The following is a 22,441-nucleotide window of genomic DNA, read 5'->3' as shown; positions in this document are numbered from 1 at the left end:
AAAAAAAGAAGGGTGGACTACAGATGAAGAAAACAGTAAATGCTAATGGTAGAGTCTAGGTTACTTAAGTGTTTACTATAAGATATTTTAGCTATTTTATATGTGTGAAAATTTCTGCAGTGATATTTGGAAATTATTTAGATATATTTTTTCATACTTTTTTTTTTTTGGTCTTTGCTGCCCTTTCATGAGCTACAAGTCAGAATTTTTGTTAAATTGACTCATTGCAGCCTTGTCACAATGCAAATTCCTCTAGTATAGAATTTATGTAATGTAATTACCATCTATGGGTATTTATGTCATATGAACTTTTGTTAGAGTGAAATCTGCCTGTAAGTGGATCCTGTGGCATGAGCCCTAGAGATGATAATAAAACAAACCTCAGAAACCAGAGATCAGTGCCTGGATTCATCGTTAATTAGCTTTGTAACCTTGGGAAAATGCCTCAGAGATTCTAAGCCTCTTCTTCATCTACAGATTTAAAGCATTTTTCAGAGTATTAGATATCTTTCCTCAATAGTCATAACTCAAAGATGTATTCCCTAAAACAGATAATCGGGAAATAGACACATCTTTCTATTATATTTTTGTTTGTATTGTTTGATATGTTTTCGCATTAAGCCAGAATTCTTATGTGCAGAATTGTAATGGGATTCTTTGATGTTAAAAAAATGTTCTCCTAAATAGGCACAATGCTACAACTATCACTCTATTAATATTGTTACTGGTATTCACTAGTGTACTAGTAAATGTTGAGCACTAGCCTCTCAAAAATAGTAGCAAGGGAGGAAGGAAGAAAAAAGAAAAAGTCAAGGTGAGGGAAAGGCAAAAATGATAAGCAAAAAGGAGAAGCTCTCACTGGTAACAGTTGGCAACTTCTGTGAAATAAGTACTCCCATCATGCCCAACTCAAGCTACCAGCATGATGCCACAGAACATGCAACTGGGAAGAGATGTGTCAATAGGCTGCTACTGACTGTCCTAGTAGGCTTGTTATACTCTATTTCTGACTCATTGGGAGAATGTCCCAGCTCAAGTACTGCTTATGTGACCAATTAAAATATAGGTATGTGGTTTTAAGGGAAAAGTTACCTAGAATGTCAAAGTTACTTTTAAATTGTACTATGTTTTCTTCCCCAAGAATGAAGCTTTCTTTTTTTTTTTTCCTAGCTAATTTTGACTTAGAGAAAAACATATGACCCTCTCTAGTATATTTATAAGTTCTATATTTCAAAGGAAAGTTTGAAATTGTGGTGGTCATTGTGAGTTTGTGCTATGTGGTTATTTACTGATCTGACCTAGTGTGGAATTAAAAGAAGTCTTCTCTTTTGTTTTTAGGCATTTTTGTTGCCTTCCTGTGATATAGCTGTAACAAGAAAAGTAGTTCAAGTATATAGAAAGTGGATCCTTCAGGACAAGCCTATGTTCATGGAAGAACCAGATAAAAAGGATATTCCACAAGAAGACACTGAAAAATTAGGATTTTCAGAGACTGATAAAGTGGTAATAATTGATCCTTTTGCTATTTTAGTTAGGGGTATGGATATTTTGGCGAATGAGGAAATGAGGGCCACACAACTTTATAGCTTTTTTTTTCACCATTGCGTGACACTTGTTTAATTGAAAATGTCATTGCCTTATTGTTGACTAATTTTAATAAATAGCCTTTGGGAAACTAAATTTAGAATGTTTTATCAGGCCTTTCTTATACCTATACCAGAAGCTAATAGGATGTTGCATATTTGAAAAGACTAACTTAAAAACCAGTGATATATTCCCTGGGAACCTCACTTGTAAGACTAGATGGTGTCCTTGAAGAGTGGATGTTGTTAGAATAGACCTCTAAGTCTGTATTAGATAAAACTAGAGGTAGATAAATTTTTTAAAAAAAAGACTTAGTTGTTCATTTCTAGACACTTATATGTATGTTTCTAGTGTGCTATTTTAAAATTTCTCTGATAAATTATTTCTAAAAGTAAATGTTTGTGGTAACAACTAAAAGCAAACATTTAAAAATATTTCTAACTGAATACATACTATTTTTTAAGTATCTGTATTCCATAATTTTGATGTTTCAATACTGATGAAATAATTTAAACAAATAGCCCTAAGGTCAAAATGAATAGGTGAGCAAATGCATTTATCACATGTTTGTAGGAACTATATGCTACATGCTCAGTCACTGGATAGATGTTATTTAATTTGAGTACATCCTGTGTGTTGATAGATACTAGTTTATGTGCTGGATGTAGAATGATAATCAATGATAATCAAATGGAGAAAGACTTACCCTCCTAGTTTTAGTTTTTTTTCATGTTTTTTTGTAAGTGTGAGAAATAAATATGAAAAATATGTATCTTTACACACTGTAACTGAGTGTTATTTTCTAAAGACCTCAACTGAAGGTTCTGGTCATAAGCGATCTTCTAGCTGGGGACGAACATACTCCTTTACGAGTGCTGTGAACAGAGGATGTGTGGTAGAGGAGGAAAATAAAAATGTGAAAGCTGGGTTCCAGGCTATGTTGCAGGTAAGTAGCTGACCAGAGACATGAATGTCCCAATTAGAGTCAATTTGTACTTGTTTTTCAATTTAGTTAATAACATAGGAAATATGATCTTATTGTTTGTCAGTAAGCAGCTTCAACTTTTTATTCTAAGTTTTCCTAATTTTCTACATTAGGCTTATAAAGATATTTTCTAGCAAAAGAAGATTTATGAACTGGTTGTAATTTTTTCCAGAGGGATTATTACATATTTAATGTGAAATGACTGATATTTAAATTCTAAAAGTTGTTTCTGAACATAGATGGGTAATTAGTTATCTAAGTTCTAGTTTTCAAATGTGTTGATTATATGACACTATAAGTAAAATTTTTTCTTAAACTCACCTACTTTTGAGAATGGTGGATAGATAACACAGTAGTCTTTAGACATTTATCTAAGTGAATCTATGAAGTAGACCCAGTGGCTATTTGAGAATATTTTTAGAAAGAATAAATTCATTTCACTTTCAGACCAGAGTTTTATCTCAGAAGTAGTAATTAGGAAATTACCTCCAGAGTTCTATTCAGTTTGAAGGTTTTAGATGTATACGTGAAAGCACAGGTTACCTTTCTTCCCTCTGCTCCCTACAAATATGTAGTTGTGCCCACATAAATGTTGGAATTAGAGTCCAGGTGTAGAATCCATGTACTGAAGGCCTGGCTTGCCTTGCATGGCTGACAGCTTTTAGTGGCATTATGTTTTCCTGCCCCCCCCCCCCCCCGAGTTATTGCTAGTGTTCAGTGCCTGCACTGCGTGACAATTCCACTGCTCCCAGCAGCTATTCCCCGTCCCCACCTTTATTTTTCATTTGCTAGGACAGAGAGAAATTAAGAGAACAGTGGGGCATAGAGAGGAAAAAAGGAATCTTTTAAAAATTAAAAAGCTCCTGGAAGATGTTCACTGTCAACTATCAGTGTTTAGTTGTTTCCTGACATAGCCACTGTTCCTTGAGGCTCACATCTTTGTTGGGTGGTGTGGCTGTGCTTTTCATCAGAAAATTGTTCATGTGCTGTAAAATTCAACAACAACTATGTAGTTCATAGTTCTTTCCAGCTACTGTCTGATCACAACTTCTCTTCTACTTCCTCCCCTTGTTATAAGTTTTTCACCTGGAAGTAGTTATTCTGTCTTTTTGCCACTCATTTCCTTTTTGTTTTGTTTTGAGAAGGAGGATGAAAGAAGTCAGAAGAAAGTTTTAAGTGCTTTTACTGGTTTATGAAGTTTCTGAAATTACAGTATAAACATATAATTATCATTTTTTTTCCCAGGAAAGACCTTTCAGGTGTCTTGATATTTAAGCGATTCTAACTGGTAAATTAAAACAGCCATATGTGTGTGTGTGTGTGTGTGTGTGTGTGTGTGTGTGTGCGTGTACGCACGCGCACGCGTGCTCTATATATAACCACTTAAAGGTCATTTGTACATAGAGTAAAATTAACACTGTCTTCAGGCAATATTTGTATAGATTTATGCTTAGTTTTATTTTACAATATGGATTTGTTTTGTTTTAAGGTATTTTTGACAAATGCTGCAAATGTCTTTTTGCTGGAACCTTGTGTTGAAGTACCCATGCTTTTGAAAGAACAAGTTGATGCTTGTAAAGCTGTTTTGATTATTTTCAGGCGTATGATAATGGAGCTTACAATGAATAAAAAAACCTGGTAAGTTTATTTTGAATTAATTTATATTGTAAAGCAAAAACTCAACCTATTAAATAACTTTACAAAGTTGACAAAAAAGTGATATACATTTTTTAAACTAAGGTTTGATAGTTTTTTATGTTTATTATTCATTTAAATTTTTTGGTTAAGAGTCATATTAATTAATGTTTTGTTTTTAGCTGTCATCAAACAGCTTTCTAGGAAAACAAAAGCTGATGTTTCACAATACCATTCTTTATAAGTCCAGATGTTTTTAATTGCTTCAAATTTGGAGCCTTCAATTAATTTAGGAAACCATTAATTTTTTATATATATTTATTTATTTTTCCTTTTGTTGCCCTTGTTTTTTATTGTTTTTGTAGTTATTATTACTGTTGTTATTGATGTAGTCGTTGTTGGATAGGACAGAGAGATAAGGAGAGAGGAGGGGAAGATAGGGGGAGAGAAAGATAGACACCTGCAGACCTGCTACACCACTTGTGAAGCGAGTCCTCTGAAGTTGGCTCGAACCAGGATCCTTACACCAGTCCTTCTGATTTGCGTCATGTGTGCTTAATCTCCTGCGTTACTGCCCGACCCCCTGGAAACCATTAATTTAAGTGATAAATTTTCAGAGTATTTAGTATAATCAAAAAATAATAGTATCATTAAAGTATTCTTATGTATAATATTTTCCTTTCCATTCTTTATTCTTTTTTTTAAATTATTTATTTAAGAAAAGAGACATTAACAAAATCATAGGATGGGGGGTACAACTCCACGCAATTCCTGCCACCCAATCTCCATATCCCATCCCCTCCCCTGATAGCTTTTCCATTCTCTATCCCTCTGGGAGCATGGACCCAGGGTCCTTGTTGGTTGCAGAAGGTGGGAGGTCTGGCTTCTGTAACTGCTTCCACGCTGAACATGGGCGTTGACTGGTCGATCCATTCTCCCAGTCTGCCTCTCTCTTTCCCTACATTCTTCATTCTTATTTAGTGTTTTTGTATTTATAAAACACCTAATGACAAACTGTGCTTTTATTATTTTAGTTTCTACTATTTTTGTGGAGCCAGACCTTAAACATGTATGATGTCAAGACCACATTATCATTCAAATAAAGAGACAGGGAGAGGAAGAGACATACACAGCACTGGAGCTTCCTTCTGTGCTCATTTTCTTTTTTTCCCCTTTATCAGAGCTCTGGTTAGTTCTGGCTTATGGTAGTACAGAGGATTGAACCTGGGACTTAGGAGCCTCAGGCATGAAAGTCTCTTTGCATTACCATTATGCTATCTACCCCTACCACAGAGACCACTTTCTACTTACCTTCCCTTGTGCTTTGGGAGGCAGCCTCAGTTCTACCCTTGAAATAAATGTCTTTTCATTCTGACCTTTGCACATTCCTCCTGCCCAGTCATGGTCCTCAGTGCTGGCCTGGCTGACTAGCTACTTCTCAGCTTTCTCTCAGTTAACTTTCAGTCTGCTGAAGCCTCTGAGGACCAGCACTGATTGGCATCTACTGGGAATCTTTTGGGGATCCCACTCCAAAGTCTGTGTTCAGGATATCCACTCTGGATGTCCTTCAGTTAGCTTTAAAGATACTTTGGAAGAAGATTATCTGTCTTTGGTGAAAATCGTAGAAGTAAGACACGTCTAGGTTGTCAGTGGCTCCAGGCCTATTAAGTCCAGCCCTTTCACAGATGAAGGGAAGATAGGGTCAAAGGAGTAAGTTCATGTGGAGACCTCACTGATACAGAAACTACCATCACTGAAGATATAAATTCCACATTTGAAGACTTTTAAAAAAATCCTTCTTTCTGTGCTCCCTGAATCCATAGTAGAAAAAAAAAAATCAGTGAAAATGTATTCCAACAGTTAACACCAGGACAAAAATCAAATGAGGTCAACTACAAATAAGGCAGGACATCTGTAAAGGTCATTTATTTTTCCATGAGAAGTTTAATGAGATTCAATGTCACATTAGGAGAAAATACTGTTCAGATAAGCAGAAATATGAGAAAAGCTTGAAGGAACTATCATTTAGTGATTTCATTATTTGACTTGGACCAGACTACTTTACCACTAAAGAGTAGTATGGAAAAGTGTATAAAGATGAATAGTTAGCATATAAAGCCTCTAAGGAGGAGTTAAAAGGAACCATGGTAGAAGTTGGGCAGTAGCGCAGCAGGTTAAGTGCACATGGTGCGAAGCGGAAGGACCTGCGTAAGAATCCCGGTTCAAGCCCAGGGCTCCCCACCTGCAGGGGAGTCACTTCACACACGGTGAAGCAGGTCTGCAAGTGTCTGTCTTTTTCTCCCCCCTCTGTCTTCCCCTCATCTCAGAGCAGATAAACTTCTGTTATATACAAAATACAGCTATGTTCTCCATTTCATAGAATCTAGGAAAAGGAAAAAGTAAGGAGCTATTGTGATATAAATATTGTAACTTAACCAAAAGAAAGAAAGGAAAAAAAAAAGTCCTTTGGCTGTTGTAAAGGACTTAATTATTATCATAGTCAGCAATGGTGGTTTTTGTTTTCCTCTCTAGCAATTTATACTCTTCAAAGACCTAATCATAAAACCTCCTTCTGTGAGGGGCAAAGCACTATGCCTCTAAGGTCCAATGATAACCTTTCAAACCTCTCCTACCTGTGTTAGTATTGTGGAGCACGGTCATATTGTGATGTTGGCTACGTATTTCCTGAGAGTGAGGAATAGAAAGGCAATTTTATTTTCTGTCTTACTTATGGGCTAAGTAAAATGATGCATATGAAAATTAAAGAGTGCTATCAGTGTTCAGATAGGCACAACCGTTCATTAAGTACCATTATGGGACTGACACATTTACATTAAACAGTCTTGCCTCCCTTTTTTGCAAGTGGAGAAAATAGGATTGGGATGTCTACTTTATCTTGCCTACTGATGTGAGCATAGGAAACATATCTTTAGAACTGCTGTAGCATAAGGTAGCTTATTTAGATTAAATGTGGTATGCATTATGTAATTGGAATCCATATTTTTAATACTTTTGAGTACCACATAATTATCAGTGTTACTGAATTCTTAGGAGAATTTTGTGTACCTGTAAGTTAAAGTGCTTTGGAGATGTGATTAATAATGTGAACTTTTTTTTGGGTGACCCAGGGAACAGATGTTACAAATACTACTCAGGATAACAGAAGCTGTCATGCAGAAGCCAAAGGATAAACAAATAAAGGACTTGTTTGCACAGAGCTTGGCAGGGCTACTGTTTAGGGTAAGTCTTTTTTATTAAAACACTGCAAGTGAAAGAAACAAATCAGATTTCATGGCAAAGTAGTTGGAATCTTTTAGACTTTTAAGAGTAAATTTAAACTAACTTTTACATTTCTAAATATTGAATCAGAAAATATTTTTTATTTTGACAAGAGGATTGTTGTATATGCCATACAAGTAGTGCTGGACTGCTTTCAGCCTTCCAACCTCATTTCCCGCATCTGCTGCCTCTTTCATTACATTGAAATTGGTAGAAATCAGGAAGATGGTAAGAGGTAATTGTCTTGGTGGATTTAAAGAGTTAAGGAATGGAAACATGGGAATACGGACAAGGTTAGGGAACATGTGAAACTCTTGATAGAAATAAAAAAGTGATAATCATTCCTATAGTAGGCAATTTGAAAGCCACAGGGCAGGATCAGATCACCTAGGCAGAGAACATATGTCATAGAAAGAAGGTCATTCTTGTAGTTGGTGAGGAAAATGATCCAGTCAAAGAAACTGAGGGAAAATAACACAAGACCAGAAAATAGTGAACTAGGAGGGAAACAAAAGGGGCATGTGTCTTATATGCCAAGAGAAGAATTTGGATAAGAACAGAATGGCTAGATGACCATTGGCATTGAGGTGGCTGAGACTATTCTTAGACGCAGGCACAATTGGAATGGGTGAAGGAGAAAAATGAGAGATGGGAAATGAGTCAGCAAAAAAAAAGTGAAAACTTTGTAGGGGGGCAAGCTAGCTGGAGTGGCATGAGTGGCATGTGCAGAGGGCAGGATTTAAGATGATGGCATTAAAGTATGTTTGGATCATAGAGATAGATCACTGAATATGGTGTGTATCTTGCGTGCATGCAATCCAAGGTTGGAGCCCCAGCAGTATGTAGGAGATACTGTGACACTGAAGGAAGTTCCAAATACTGATATCTCTCTTTCCCTCTCTGATTGTGTGTGTGTCTCTCTCTCTCTCTCTATATATATATATGAAAAACAGCAGCCTGGAACAGTGAGAACACACACATGTAAGACCATGACTTAAAAAAAAAATAAAACAACAACAATAAAATGATGTTTACTTGGCTGTGGGGGTAGTCCAGGACAGGAGTTGGTATTTGGGAATACAGACAAGAGTGAAGTCCTACATAAGGTTAGGAGTGCCAGGCTGAACTTAGGAGGGAACAAAGAGCAAAGGACAGAGTTGTGGTTCTTATATCTCATATGGTAAAAAGGGTCAAGAATATGAACACTCTCTTATCAGCTTGAGAGTGGAGAGAAAAAGCAAATCATCCAGTACTTACTTGGCAAGTGGACGTTTTTGTCAGTCTAGAGGGAGGTTGCCTATCACAACATTTCTCTGGAAATCACTAATATTTATGGGAGGTTTTTAATTTATGTGGCATTTCTCAAAGAGATCACACTAAAGGGCATGTAGGAAAATGTAGTAGTCTACTTAAATAAAGGCATTGCAGTAATTTGGTAGGAGAAAGCCCATGAATTAAGAGCTGGGAATGATAAATGCAGGGAGGACTTCTCTTCTGGACTTGAAGGTGCTTTTGGAGGGAGTGAAGAGCAGAGCTAAAATATAGGTACCATCTGTTTCTTAAAAAAAAAAAAAAAAAAAACTAAGTATTTCTTGTGTAGCAGAGAAGGACCTGTCATTATTAATATCATACTAAATTAGTATAATTAGGTAATCTTGGCTTGATGAAAAATATATGAGAGGCCACAGAAAGTGTAGGCACATAATTATATTCCTTCCAAATACCATAAACACATTTGCTTTATTGCTTACCTAGGCATTAGGTATAATAAGTGGCACTACACATCTTTATGCATAGTTCCAGCTTTACTGTGTTCTCTTCTAGAGGGTGGTAGTTGCTACCCTAGACACGGAGGCACTGCATTCACTTTATTCTGCCTCTCACTGTCAACATTTCCATAACTCCTAGTCCTGATGGAATCAAGGCTGTCAAGTGGTGGACTAAAATCAGGCTAGATTGGCTGGTGCTTGGTCCTCTTTCACCAACTGCCTGGCCCTGGACCTATTTTATGTGTTTGAATCAGAGCGAGATCTTGCCACTCTTTAAATTAAGCAAGAGTTTTTTGAGCATTGTGCTGTTTGGTTTTGGGATTTTGGGAAAAGTCTGAAGAATTTTTAAATTAAGAATAAATTGTGAAACTTATTCCCTGTGATCTTATAATATCATTTATATTAATTCTATATATTAATTATAACCATAAATCGCTAATACATTTTTAAAAGAATTAACTATAAAATAATAGAAGATGTGTGAGGTTGGATTAGATTCTGAGTTCTGATCACACCTCTGGCACTTTCTGACTGTGCAACCTTGATCAAATCACTTCATCTTTCTTAGTTTGTTCCCCAATCTGTCAGAGTGGGAGGGATTTCTCCTACCTTGCAGAATTGTCGTAAGAATCAGAGCAAACTCACAAGGGATATATGATCATCTGTTGACCTCCCAAGTCCTTGGGGAAATGTGAAACGTCTGGACAGAGCTGCCATGTAATCAAGTGGTCATCAACTTAGTCCCACCCTGATATTAAAATGTGCCATTCATTAGTATTCATTTGTTCATGTAGATGATCTATAGTTGCCAGATACTGGATTTTTAAAGAGGGGAGGAAATTTTGAGTTGCTGTCATTCTTTTAATATTTTGTTTCCTCATTTTTCCTTTGGTATTTAGTTTTCTTTGTCAGTAGTAACTTGGATCGGCAAATTTTCTCCAAATGCTATTTGAGTTTTATTTAGTTTTAAATATTTACTAAATAATGGTGATTTTCAAAAATTAAGTTTTGAATCTATTATCAATGGTAAATATGCTCTTATACCTGAAGCTCTGAAATTAGATCAGGAAACTTGGACTATGGTTCTTATTCTTGTAGAATGAGCTATTATTTTTAAAGTATGTAGTACCCTAAGTGTGCTGAACAAAGAAAGAGATTGGTTAGGAAACATAAGTAAGAAAGGCGGTGGTTTATAAATTAAAGTTTACATTATAGCTGTTTTGCTAAAATATACTCGATGAGACATAAATTGCAGTGCTGGAAGAACCTTGGTAATTTTTAATGACTCCAGAAAATCCTAGGGAGCTACCCAGGTCACAAACCAAGCTAGTGACAGAGCAAAGAGGGCAGGTGACATGCTCACATGCTAGCTAACTTTATTTTGTGATTTTGCTGTGCTGTATGTTATAAATTATGATGTTGATTTATAGTGGGTCTGCTTATTTCTTTATAAGAGTTGCAAAGGTAAATTTCTTAAATTGTAGGAAGTCATTATTATGTCGTTGCTTTAGTGCTGAAAGAAGCCACATCAAAACATCTGCTTTTAAACCAAAAGTTAATACTGTAGCCAGATATGAGGCTGAGTCCTAGTAGTATTGCTAGTCTCCATACTCTGCTAAGATTTTATTTTTGATGTAGTATTTATTAATTTCTTTTTTTAAGTATTTATTTTATTTATTTATTCCCTTTTGTTGCCCTTGTTGTTTTATTGTTGTAGTTATTATTGTTGTTGTCGTTGTTGGATAGGACAGAGAGAAATGGAGAGAGGAGGGGAAGACAGAGAGGAGGAGAGAAAGATAGACACCTGCAGACCTGCTTCTCCGCTTGTGAAGCGACTCCCCTGCTGGTGGGGAGCCGGGGTTCGAACCGGGATCCTTATGCTGGTCCTTGTGCTTTGCGCCACCTGTGCTTAACCCGCTGCGCTATAGCCCGACTCCCAGTATTTATTAATTTCATTGCATATATGCACCTTATGGTAATTACCTCAATTTCATTTTGTGAATAAGAATGTGGCAAACAGAAGCCAGCATTTTAGTCATAACAAAATATGTAATAAAGTAAGAATAGCAACTAAATTAAAATTTTTCTTTTGTATTATCCTTAATTTAAAATCATATTAAAATTGAATTTTAAGTATGAATGTTTAAAATCTTGTTTTCAGTATTCTTTACTATTTAACTCAGCTTTGACATTTTTACTACTTTGAAAAATATATGCATGAATTGAAAGAGAACAGACCTGTTGCTTTAAATAGGATTTTTCAAGAGGTTATAACATATTTCTCTAAATATAGATGAACAGAGTCTTCCTATGTCTATGACAAAGAAAAAATTGTCCTTTTTTATTGGCATATAAGTTTGGAGACTCATGCACAGGACAACTCATGACAGTGGAAGCCCCCCCCCCCACTTTCTTGTCTTTCAATTTGTCACCTTAGCAAAAGCATTTAGCTCGCACAGCAGATCAGAGAAGTAAGAGTTTTGGCTATAATGATTCCCTCTATTAAAATCCAGAAAACATTTGACTTCATCTGAGTTGAATTTGACTATACACTTGGCACTTCTTTCAAAGGAGATATACATGCTGACTTGAGTTTTAAAGAATGTGGAAGAGTTTGGCAGAGGTAAGGGACTAGGCAGTTTCAAAGCTGGAAGATATCTAGGAAATAGGCATAACTGTCTTACAGAAGAGGGACACTGAAGTGAAGAGACTCATCAGGAGAGGAGTGCTGAGTGCTCTGTTTGCAGAAGTGCAGAGTGGGGGACTCCAGCCTACTTAGAAGCAACTCAGAGAAAGGGATGTCCTAGTGACCAGAGGAATGTGTGGGAGTTAAAGAGACAAAAAAAAAAAAAATCAAAGATAGGGAAGGAAGAGGATGTGCATAGGATCTGTAGGAGCAGAAGCGACCATGTCAGGAATGAAAAAAAGTATCATGAAAAGGGACTGGATAGTGGCATACCTGATTGAGTAAACATGTTGCAGTGCACAAGGGCCTGGGTTCAAGCCCCCAGCCCCCACCTGCAAGGGGGGAACTGACAAGAGGTGAAACAGTGCTTCAGGTGACTTTCTCCCTTAATGTCTCTCCCTCTTTTCTCAATTCCTCTCTGTCTGTATCCAAAATAAATAAATAAATAAATGTAAAACAAAAAAGAATATCATGGAAGCAATTGAATTATATTTTACAATTATGCTGTGTTAAGGGTGCCTTGCAGGGCACATGGTAGAACTGTCTTGTAAGCAGAAAAACAGCAAAGAGAATTGGAATGAACATGGAGATTCAAAATTGAATAGCATACAAATGATAATTGCAGCCATGAAAGTGAAGGTGGTAGACAAGAGATAGGGCAAGAGTAATAAGCTGAACTGAGAGAACAGCAAGTACACATGGAGTGAGTGTGAAGTGTTCTTTCTGAAACCTAGGCTTTGAAACAGAAGGAAGGGGTTCTAGCTAGAGTAGGAATTTGGACTCAGAGGAACTTTTTGTTTTAAGATGAAGAATTAGAGTTTATTTAAATGTCAAGGTAGAAGAACTGGAGAAGTAGGATAGGCTGAACATAAAGAGAGACTGGCTTAAGGAAACAGAGACTAACTAAGAGGTCCTATGCACAGCAGGACACAAATGTATCGGGTTGTAGGAAAAGTCATGATGGGACCAGGCGGTAGTGCAACCAGTTAAGCGCACCTGGCGCGAAGTGCAAGGACTTGTGTAAGGATCCCAGTTCAAGCCCCTGGCACCCCACCTTCAGGGAGGTCATTTCACAAGCAGTGAAGCAGGTCTACAGGTGTTTGTCTTTCTCTCCCCCTCTCTGTCTTCCCCTCCTCTCTCAATTTCTCTCTGTCCTATCCAACAACAACAGCAATGGCAACAATAACAACAATGGCAAAAATATGGAGAAAATGGCCTCCAGGAGCAGTGGATTCATAGTGCAGACACCAAGCCCCTGCAATAACCCTTGAGGCAGAAAAAGAAAAAAAGGAAGGAAGGAAGGAAGGAAGGAAGGAAGGAAGGAAGGAAGGAAGGAAGGAAGGAAACGTTATGGCACATTTTTACAGAGAAAAATATATCATCACTTTTCCAACATCCCAATAAAAGAGCAGGAGTTCCTCTGATTTACTGCCTATAAGTGGATGAGGAACCAGCAAATGAAAGGGTTTTGTGACCAGAGGTTAAGAATACTTATGTGTACTGATTTTTCTTCCTCTGAAATCTCCAGTCAACCCATCTGCGAAAATATCAGGCAGAAGTTGATAAGTATATGGAAGTTTGAGGTAGCTACTATAGAGAAGGCAATAATTGTTTCAGGAGACTGAATAATTTCTGTTGAGACTTTTTTCCCTTTCAGATTTTAGTCAGAATATGCCACAGTTGCTATAATAGTAATTTTGAATTAGTAGCTCTGTTCATAATCTGTAATTTTATAGTAGTTCAAATATTGGTCACAGCTAATTAGATAATTTTTAAATTAAATAAACAGTGACCCAAAATATGTTTATTTTGATTTCATTTTACTAATAACTTTGAGATACTTTATTGAACACTATACTTCTTTCTAATGAAAGGGATTGAATTTTCTTGTTGGTTGGTTGGTTTTAGACGCTCATTGTGGCATGGATTCGAGCAAACCTCTGTGTGTACATTTCACGAGAGCTCTGGGATGACTTTCTTGGTGTGCTCTCCTCCCTTACGGAATGGGAGGAACTCATAAACGAGTGGGCCAACATCATGGATTCCTTGACAGTAGTGCTTGCAAGAACTGTTTATGGAGTAGAGATGACAAACCTACCTCTGGACAAATTAAGTGAGCAGAAGGAAAAGAAACAACGTGGCAAAGGTATTTAACCACTCTTACAGGGTAACTTTACATGTCTGAGAGCAGGTAAGTATATTCATACATCCTGACTGTTAGGTATAAACTTTGAACTAAACCAACTGTATACTTTCAATGGCAGCATTAAATTGTATTTCTGGTGTTCTGTTCCTTAACAAGGGAACTAAGTTTCTGAAGAGACTGGAGAAGAAGGGGAATTATTGCACTACTAGTAGTAACAATACCACTGTCAATAATAAGAGTAGTGATAATCTGATCAACACTTTTTATATCTTTTGCCTCATTGTAGCCAGTAATTACATATTATTATCTAATTATAGCCAAAGAAACTGAACACGGAGTTCATACTGGTTGGCTCATTTAAAAGGTTATATAGCTGAGAAGTGGTAAAACCAAGCAAGTTCAGTTAAGATACAGCACAATTCTAAATCCAAATTCTTTTTTTTTATTTCTTTATTGGGGAATTAATCTTTTACATTCAGTGGTAAATACAACAGTTTGTACATGCATAACATTTCCCAGAACCCCCACTAGGTCCTCTGTCATCCATCTTAGATCTGTATTCACCCCACCCACCCACCCCAGAGTCAATACGCCAATTCCAGTTCAGGTTCTACTTGTGTTTGCACTTCTGATCTTGTTTTTCAACTTCTGCCTGAGAGTGAGATCATCCCATATTCATCCTTCTGTTTCTGACTTATTTCACTTAACATGAATTTTTCAAGGTCCATCCAAGATCGGTTGAAAACGGTGAAGTCACCATTTTTCTATAGCTGAGTACTATTCCATTGTATATATATATATATACCACAACTTACTGGGTTGTGGTATATATATATATATATATATATATACAATGGGTTGCTTCCAGGCTTTGGCTATTACAAATTGTGCTGCCAAGAACATATGTGTACACAGATCTTTTTGGATGGGTGTGTTGGGTTCCTTAGGATATATCCCCAGGAGAGAATTGCAGGATCATAGGGTAGGTCCATTTCTAGCCTTCTGAGAGTTTTCCAGACTGTTCTCCACAGAGGTTGGACCAACTTGCATTCCCACCAGCAGTGCAGGAGGTTTTGACCCCAAAACCTGGAGAGGTTTTGACCCCAAAAACCTCTCCAGCATTTGCGCTGCTACCTTTTCTGATGTATGATAGTCTCACAGGAGTAAAGTGGTATCTCATTGTTGTCTTTATTTGCATTTCTCTGATAATCAGAGACTTGAAACATTTTTTCATGTGTTTCTTGGCCTTTTGGATCTCTTCTGTGGTGAATATTCTGTCCATGTCCTCCCCCCATTTTTAGATGGGGTTATTTGTTGCCTTGTTGTTGATAAATCCAAATTCTTAATCCATTTGAAGTTTGCATTTTTGTATGGTGAGACGAAGTGGTTCAAACCTGGAAGCAACCTAGATGTCTAACACCAGGTGAGTGGCTAACAAAATTGTAATAAATATACATACCGTGGAATACTACTCAGCTATTAAAAATGATGAAATCATTTTCTTCATCTCATCTTGCATGGGGTTTGAAGGAATCATGTAAATGGGATAAGCAGGAAAGAGAAGGATAAATGTGGGATGATCTCACTCATGGGCAGAACCTAAGAAGCAAGAACATGAAGGGAAACCACAAAGTAAAACTTGGACTAGTTTGGTGTATTAGACTAAAGCATAAGACTCTGGGGAGGGAAGATTAAGAGGGGGCTGGAATGAGAGGCAACTTTGATGGTAGGAAATTAATTAAGTTGGGAGTGAGAGTGTTTTGTAGACATCTATCTTGGTGAGATTTGAAATTGTACCTATGTGCTAACAATTGTACTGTAAACCATTAACCTCCCAATAAAAACAGAAAAAGATACAGTACTATTAAAACGCATTCTGCTGACACTCTAGGAATTGCATGAAAATGCTAAATTCTTCATATGGGAGCTGTTTAGCTTTATTATATCTCTAAGTAAAAGCAAATTATTTTGAAAAATGTCCTAGGCTCGGTGGTAGCATACGTATCACCATGCAGAAGGACTTGGGGTAAAGCATCTGGCCTGTACCTGCATGAAGGCAGCTTCACAAGTGGTGGAGGAGTGCTGCAGCTGCCTTTCTTTCTCCTCTCAACCTCTCTGCCCTATCAAAATAAATAAATAAAATAACATTTAAAATATTGCCTAGTAGTTCTAATCTTGTTATATATCAGAAAGGAGGGGGGGAATATACAAACCATTATGTTGAAGAGCATCCTTCTATCCACCCTATGTTCATTGCAGCATTACTTACAATAGCAAAAGTGTGCAAATAGCCTAAGTGTCCACTGAAAAATCAATTGGATAAAAATGTGTTATTTTGTCACATGACACTTAGTGGGTAAAGCCTTTCTGCTTTAGATGCTTCCATTGTTGTGTGAATGCCAGCGATTACATTCTATTCTCTAAACAGGGCCTGCCCGTTTCACTGGCATAGCAATCTCAGAATTGTAGCTGGGTCATCTGTGATATACTGATCCTGTACTGCACTGGCAGTGTAGACTATGACATCACTTAGGTAGCAGGAATTGCAGGGACCACTGTCATACAGGTGTTTCATTATTAACTGAAATATACTTACATAGTATACGACTGCATGCACACACACAGGCATATTATTTAGTTGTAAACAGAAGAAAATATTTTTGTTTGTGTCAAAATAGATGAATCTTGAAGGCATTATGCTGTTAACTAAGTCAGAAAATACATAATCTCACTCATAATATAGACTTAAAAATTTTTTTTATTTTATTTTTTTATTTAAGAAAGGATTAATTAGCAAAACCATAGGGTAGGAGGGATACAATTCCATACAATTCCCACCACCCAATCTCCATTTCCCACTCCCTCCCCTGATAGCTTTCCCATTCTCTATCCCTCTGGGAGCATGGACCCAGGGTCATTGTGGGTTGCAGAAGGTAGAAGGTCTGGCTTCTGTAATTGCTTCCCCGCTGAACATGGGCGTTGACTGGTCGGTCCATACTCCCAGTCTGCCTCTCTCTTTCCCTAGTAGGGTGGGGCTCTGGGGAAGCGGAGCTCCAGGACACATTGGTGGGGTCTTCAGTCTAGGGAAGCCTAGCCGGCATCCTGATGACATCTGGAACCTGGTGACTGAAAAGAGAGTTAACATACGAAGCCAAACTCTTAAAGCAAGCAGAAAAAAAGAACTCATAAAAGAGATCAGATTGTGGTTACCAGACTGGTGGTGGGAAAGTTGAAAGGAGGACTGGGGATACAGAACTCTGGTGGTGGGAATAGTGCAGTTACATCCCTGCTATCTTATAATTTTGTAAGTCAATATTGTCAATAATAAAACTTTTTAATATTTATTTATTTTCCCTTTTGTTGCCATTGTTTTTTTATTGTTGTTGTAGTTGTTATTGATGTTGTTGCTGTTGGATAGGACAGAGAGAAATGGAGAAAGGAGAGGAAAACAGAGAGGGGGAGAGAAAGATAGATACCTGCAGACCTGCTTCACCGCTTGTGAAGCGACTCCCCTGCAGGTGAGGAGCCTGGGCTCGAACCGGGAACCTTAGGCCAGTCCTTGCGCTTTGAGCCACCTGCGCTTAGCCCACTGGGTTACCGCCCAACTCCCACTAATAAAACTTTTTTAAAAATTAAAAAAAAAGGTACAAATTTTCAATTACAAGATTGTACTGGGGATAATTATAGTTAACACTGATACATGATTTGAAAGTTGTTTAGAGAGTGCATCCAAACGAAGAGTTGTCATCATAGTATAAGTCATTTGACATGTAAACACATATATACATATATCTCATCATACTGTATACCTTAAACTTATTTAGTGTACATGTTAATTATACTCAATAAAATAGGAACAATTTTATTTTGATACTTGTAGTGAGATCAATGTTAGAAAACATCAGAAATAAGTTTCTAAAAGGGACTGTATTTTAGGCAGCTGGTCGTCATTGCTGTTTTTTTTTTTAAGACTGTGACACAGTTCTTAGATTAATTCACTGCACTCTTAATTTGTTACATAAGGGTCCAGGGAGATAGTGCAGTCTGTAACACACCAGATTTATATGTCTGGGGCTCTAGCAGTCCCCAGTTCAATATATGATACCATAAGTCAGAACCAAACAGTGCTCACTTCTCTATCCATCTATCTATATATCTTTAAAAATATTTTGAAGTGACTCATGTAAGTGCTTATAAGACAATAGGTAAAATACATACAGAAATTGGGCCAAAAATGAAAGAAAATGGAGTGATCTCACTACATTAAGAAACAAAGCAAAGGACAATAAAGGGAGGAACCTCAATAGATTGTAGTATATTACAGTAAATTTGAAATTTGGAATTCAGAAGTGGGGAGGCAAAAGCATATGTGGAAGTTGGGGATCTAAACACAGGATGCTGATCTGGCAGAGTGAAATACAGTGATATTCATCTTGCAGTAACAACAGTTCTGTAATTCAGCATTCCCTTAATAAAGTGACACTGAGGTTGAAACAGAAAAAAAGAATCTCTTCTGTATTGGAGTAAACACTATGAGGTTATGATTATTTTCATTATTGTTGAAGATGCTTGAAAAATTATTTGGCAACAGAAAATTTAACATGACTCATATGTGAGTAAGTCAAAAACTATGAAAGAAATAGTAATGAGTTAAGCTTTTACGCTACTTGTTTTGCTTTATCTTTTACCAGGCTGTGTTCTGGATTCTCAAAAAGGAGCCTCTGTGGGAAGATCATTTTCTCTCAGCTGGCGGAGCCATCCAGATGTGACTGAGCCCATGCGATTTAGGAGTGCTACCACATCTGGGGCACCAGGAGTTGAGAAAGCAAGAAATATTGTTCGCCAAAAAGCAACTGGTAAGACTTTTTTTAGGAATACAAAATGTTTTGTTGAAATTTTTTTTTTAAATTTCAGTCAGAACTTAAGTATTAGACCTTTTGGTAAATGAGATTGCTTTGCCTTTCAATTTTCTCTTATGTTTCTTACTGTTCTCTTTTATTAAAATATTTTATTTATTGTTTATTGGACAGAAACAGAGAAACTGAGAGGGAAGGGAGAAGTAAAGGGGAGAAGGGAGTAGAGGGGAAATAAAAGGGGGAACAGTTGTAACATGGGCTTAACCAAGTGTGCCACTTCCCAGTTCCTGGTTATTTTCAGATCATAGGTTTATGAATTTGTTTTTAAATTCCTAAGCTCTTATTGGAGTAGGCAAGGAAACCCTTGAGATTTAGTATTGAGTGAGATACTTGTGCAGAATAGATTTTTAAAAAATAGTTCTTTTTTTTTTTAAATTTATTTTTTATTTAAGAAAGGATAAATTAACAAAACCATAGGGTAGGAGGGTACAACTCCATACAATTCCTACCACCCAATCTCCATATCCCATCCCCTTCCCTGATAGCTTTCCCATTCTCTATCCCTCTGGGAGCATGGACCCAGTGAGGGGTAGACAAGCTTCCTGGGCCGGTGGGGGGTGGGGGTGGGTGGGTGGGATGGGACATAGTCTTTTGGTGGTAGGAATGGTGTTTATGTACACTCCTAGTAAAGTGTAGTCATATAAATCACTAGTCAATTAATATGAGAGGGGGAAAATTAATTGTATGTCTCGAAGTTTTTAAAAAAATAGTTCTTTTGTTTGAACCTTCAGGAAAATAGTTTATTAGTAATTATATAGTTGCATTATCATTTTTATTCAACAGCATTTATCCTAGGATAGCAAACTGTTCTAACAAAAAGAATAATGCACTTAGTTTTCCAGACTGGATAGAGGCATTTTAATCTACTGCTTTTGAAAATTAACGTGGCATTGTATTGTCCCTTATAGCATGTTAGAATTAAGAAGAACTTGACTAGCTCTCCCCCACCCCAATAATCAGACTGCTTTGCTACATTTATCCTTAATCCCAAATGAGAAATGTTTAAAAATTAAATTTATATCCAGTGATGTCAGGAAATAAGTTCAAAAGAAAAGTTAAGGTAACTAGTTTCTACTTACATTTCATATTAATACCATGCAATTATAATTGATATTCAACATGTTGACTTGAGAAAAATTCGCAAGATGTTAAACATTTTTTATCTCATTTTACTGGGACTGCACTGCTTTGAGCATTTTTTTTTAACTGCTCTGGGCCAACTTTTTCAGATAGAAATAGAGAGATAGAGACAAGAACAGGGAGACAAAGGGAGAAAAGGAAATATACAACAGTGGACAAGCTTCCCCCAGTGTACTGGTATCGTGGATAGAAGCTGGGTCATTGCATGACAAAGCAGGCCCACTATCTAGAACCTCAGCATTGGATAGTGTTTAATAAAAGCTTAACAAAGATGACTTCAAATCTTGGTAGAGTTTTGTTGTTATTGTTGTTATATATTGAACTTATACTGATTTATAACATTATTTAGGTTTCAGATGTTCAACTTTTTAAAGCAACATATGTCTATACTGCCTTATGTTCAGCACTGGAATTCTACTTTTCCTCTGTTGGACTCTTTATGAAAATGTACTGTAATATTCTGTCTCATGGTTTTTGCTGTAGGATTCATGAGTAATTATATTATTTGCATGTACTGCCTATTCTGCTTGTTGTTTTCCTTCATCCTCTCCCTTATGAGGGACCTAATTCCCACTAGCTGGTGATTTGGGGCCAAATTCAGTCACTGATTTCCTTTGTTATTCCAGTTTCTAAAATCTTATTTCTCCTGTCACTGGATCCTTAAAAAGTCCCAGAACAGAAGTTTGTGAAATAAAGAGGTAGCGTTGTACCTGGGATGTCCAGACTTCCTTCTTCGTTTCACTTCCCTTGAGTTACACTTTTAACAAAAGTAATAATTCAAACCACTTGTGAAATTTTATTTTCCATTCTAATGAGTACCAAAACCTAGCCCTTAAAGAGATTGTATCAGTTTTTCAGCAAGTATTTTAAACCAACAAAATCAAGATATCCCATAATATTTTTTAAAATTCTCAGTGCATTTATGCCAGTGAGGTTCAGTTTATTTTAGCTTTGGGTTATTTGAAAAGTCATAGTATTACATAAATAGGCACATTTATAAAGTTATATAAACATATTTATGGAGTATGTCATTTAAAATTACTAAACCGGGCCTTGTGAGATTGATTTGATTATAAAGCATTTGGGACTACAATCTTAAATGGCAGCGAAGGTAAGAGATAGTATTTGGACATATTAACAATCTTCATCTATTTTACACATAGGTTTGGATTGATACATAAATGTATCTGTCTATTTATATGTATAGATATATTCATATTTCTTGTTTTACTTTACATTCTTAATGAAATGGTAAGAGACGACTAGTTTTTAACTTACAGGGGATGCCAAGGAAAGTCTTAAAAGAATTATGAAGGAAAACTTCTTTTATGAGTGTGAATGGCACTTAATTTTTAAATGTCTAAAATGAAAGATTCAGGTGCTGGGTGGTGGCATACCCTATTGAGTACACATGTTACCATCCATATTCAAGGACCCAGGTTCATGTTCCCTGGTCCTCACCTGCAGTTGGGGAAGCTTCATGAGTAGTGAAACTGTGCTCTAGGGGTCGGTCTTTGTCTCTGTCTCTCTCTCACTGCCTTTCTTATCAAATAAATTAATGAAAAGGGGGGTGATAGCTGCAATGAAAAGGCACCAAACCAATAGGGGGAGGGGAGAGACTATATCAAATCTTAGTTTATAGACATAGCCTGTTATTGTTGTTTCTAAAGTGTCTAGTGATCTATTTTGGAAAAATGCAAATTTATCTGATTCATGAAAAAGAAAACTGTTTAAAAATAATTTAGCAGAAACATCTCTGACATTTAGGAGATAAATATTTTAAGAATTTGAAATAATCCAGTTTAACATTTAATTAGAAGTAATTTTCAATTGAATTACCTTGCACTTGTGGTAAGTATATGGTAATTACTATAAATAGCTTCATTTACTTATTTTTTAACTTGTAATTTTAACTAGGGTTTAGAGGGGAGATAAGAAAGTTTAAAAGTTTCACCTTATGAAAAGTTGATATTTGTAGTTTAGGTTCATTTTGTGAAAGGAAATCATATAGAAATGATAAAGCAGCAGGTTAATCTTTGCTTTTATTTTAAGGGTATAACAATACATATATAGTACCTTCTCCTGTCTTCATTTTTCTCAATTATTTACTACATGGGCAGTATAGAGAAAACTTAACAGGAGGAAATTCATACTGATGATTACAGATTTAATAAGAGATGAGCTATAAAAATAGATTTCATGGTGATTTTTTTTTTGGCTTTTTAAAAATATCAATCACTTCATCTTCAATTTAACTTTTGTTTTTGAGCTTTGTGAATACTCAACTTCTTAAATTATTTG

The 22,441-nt window shown here is 36.5% G+C and overlaps 1 protein-coding gene and 1 pseudogene across 5 annotated transcripts in view; both read left to right on the top strand.

Moving 5' to 3' along the window:
• RALGAPA2 (Ral GTPase activating protein catalytic subunit alpha 2) overlaps window positions 1–22,441 on the top strand; it is a 322,655-nt gene that overhangs the window by 76,298 nt on the left and 223,916 nt on the right. For all 5 annotated transcript variants that reach the window (XR_009548379.1, XM_060186046.1, XM_060186059.1 and 2 more), the window contains exons 11-16: window positions 1,339–1,503; window positions 2,393–2,530; window positions 4,059–4,207; window positions 7,333–7,444; window positions 13,847–14,084; window positions 18,776–18,940. Coding sequence is in view for 4 of the 5 variants with exons in the window: in XM_060186046.1 (XP_060042029.1) it covers window positions 1,339–1,503; window positions 2,393–2,530; window positions 4,059–4,207; window positions 7,333–7,444; window positions 13,847–14,084; window positions 18,776–18,940 (967 nt within the window). In the remaining variant the exon portion in view is untranslated. The remainder of the gene's footprint in view (window positions 1–1,338; window positions 1,504–2,392; window positions 2,531–4,058; window positions 4,208–7,332; window positions 7,445–13,846; window positions 14,085–18,775; window positions 18,941–22,441) is intronic.
• The window catches only part of LOC132536841 (translation machinery-associated protein 7-like), a 209,144-nt pseudogene that overhangs the window by 146,199 nt on the left and 40,504 nt on the right, over window positions 1–22,441 (top strand).

Source organism: Erinaceus europaeus, chromosome 1, assembly GCF_950295315.1.
Source record: "Erinaceus europaeus chromosome 1, mEriEur2.1, whole genome shotgun sequence".
Taxonomy (NCBI): Eukaryota; Metazoa; Chordata; class Mammalia; order Eulipotyphla; family Erinaceidae; genus Erinaceus; species Erinaceus europaeus.
The sequence above is the reverse complement of the archived record's forward strand: the minus strand, read 5'-3'. Positions and strand labels throughout refer to the sequence as shown.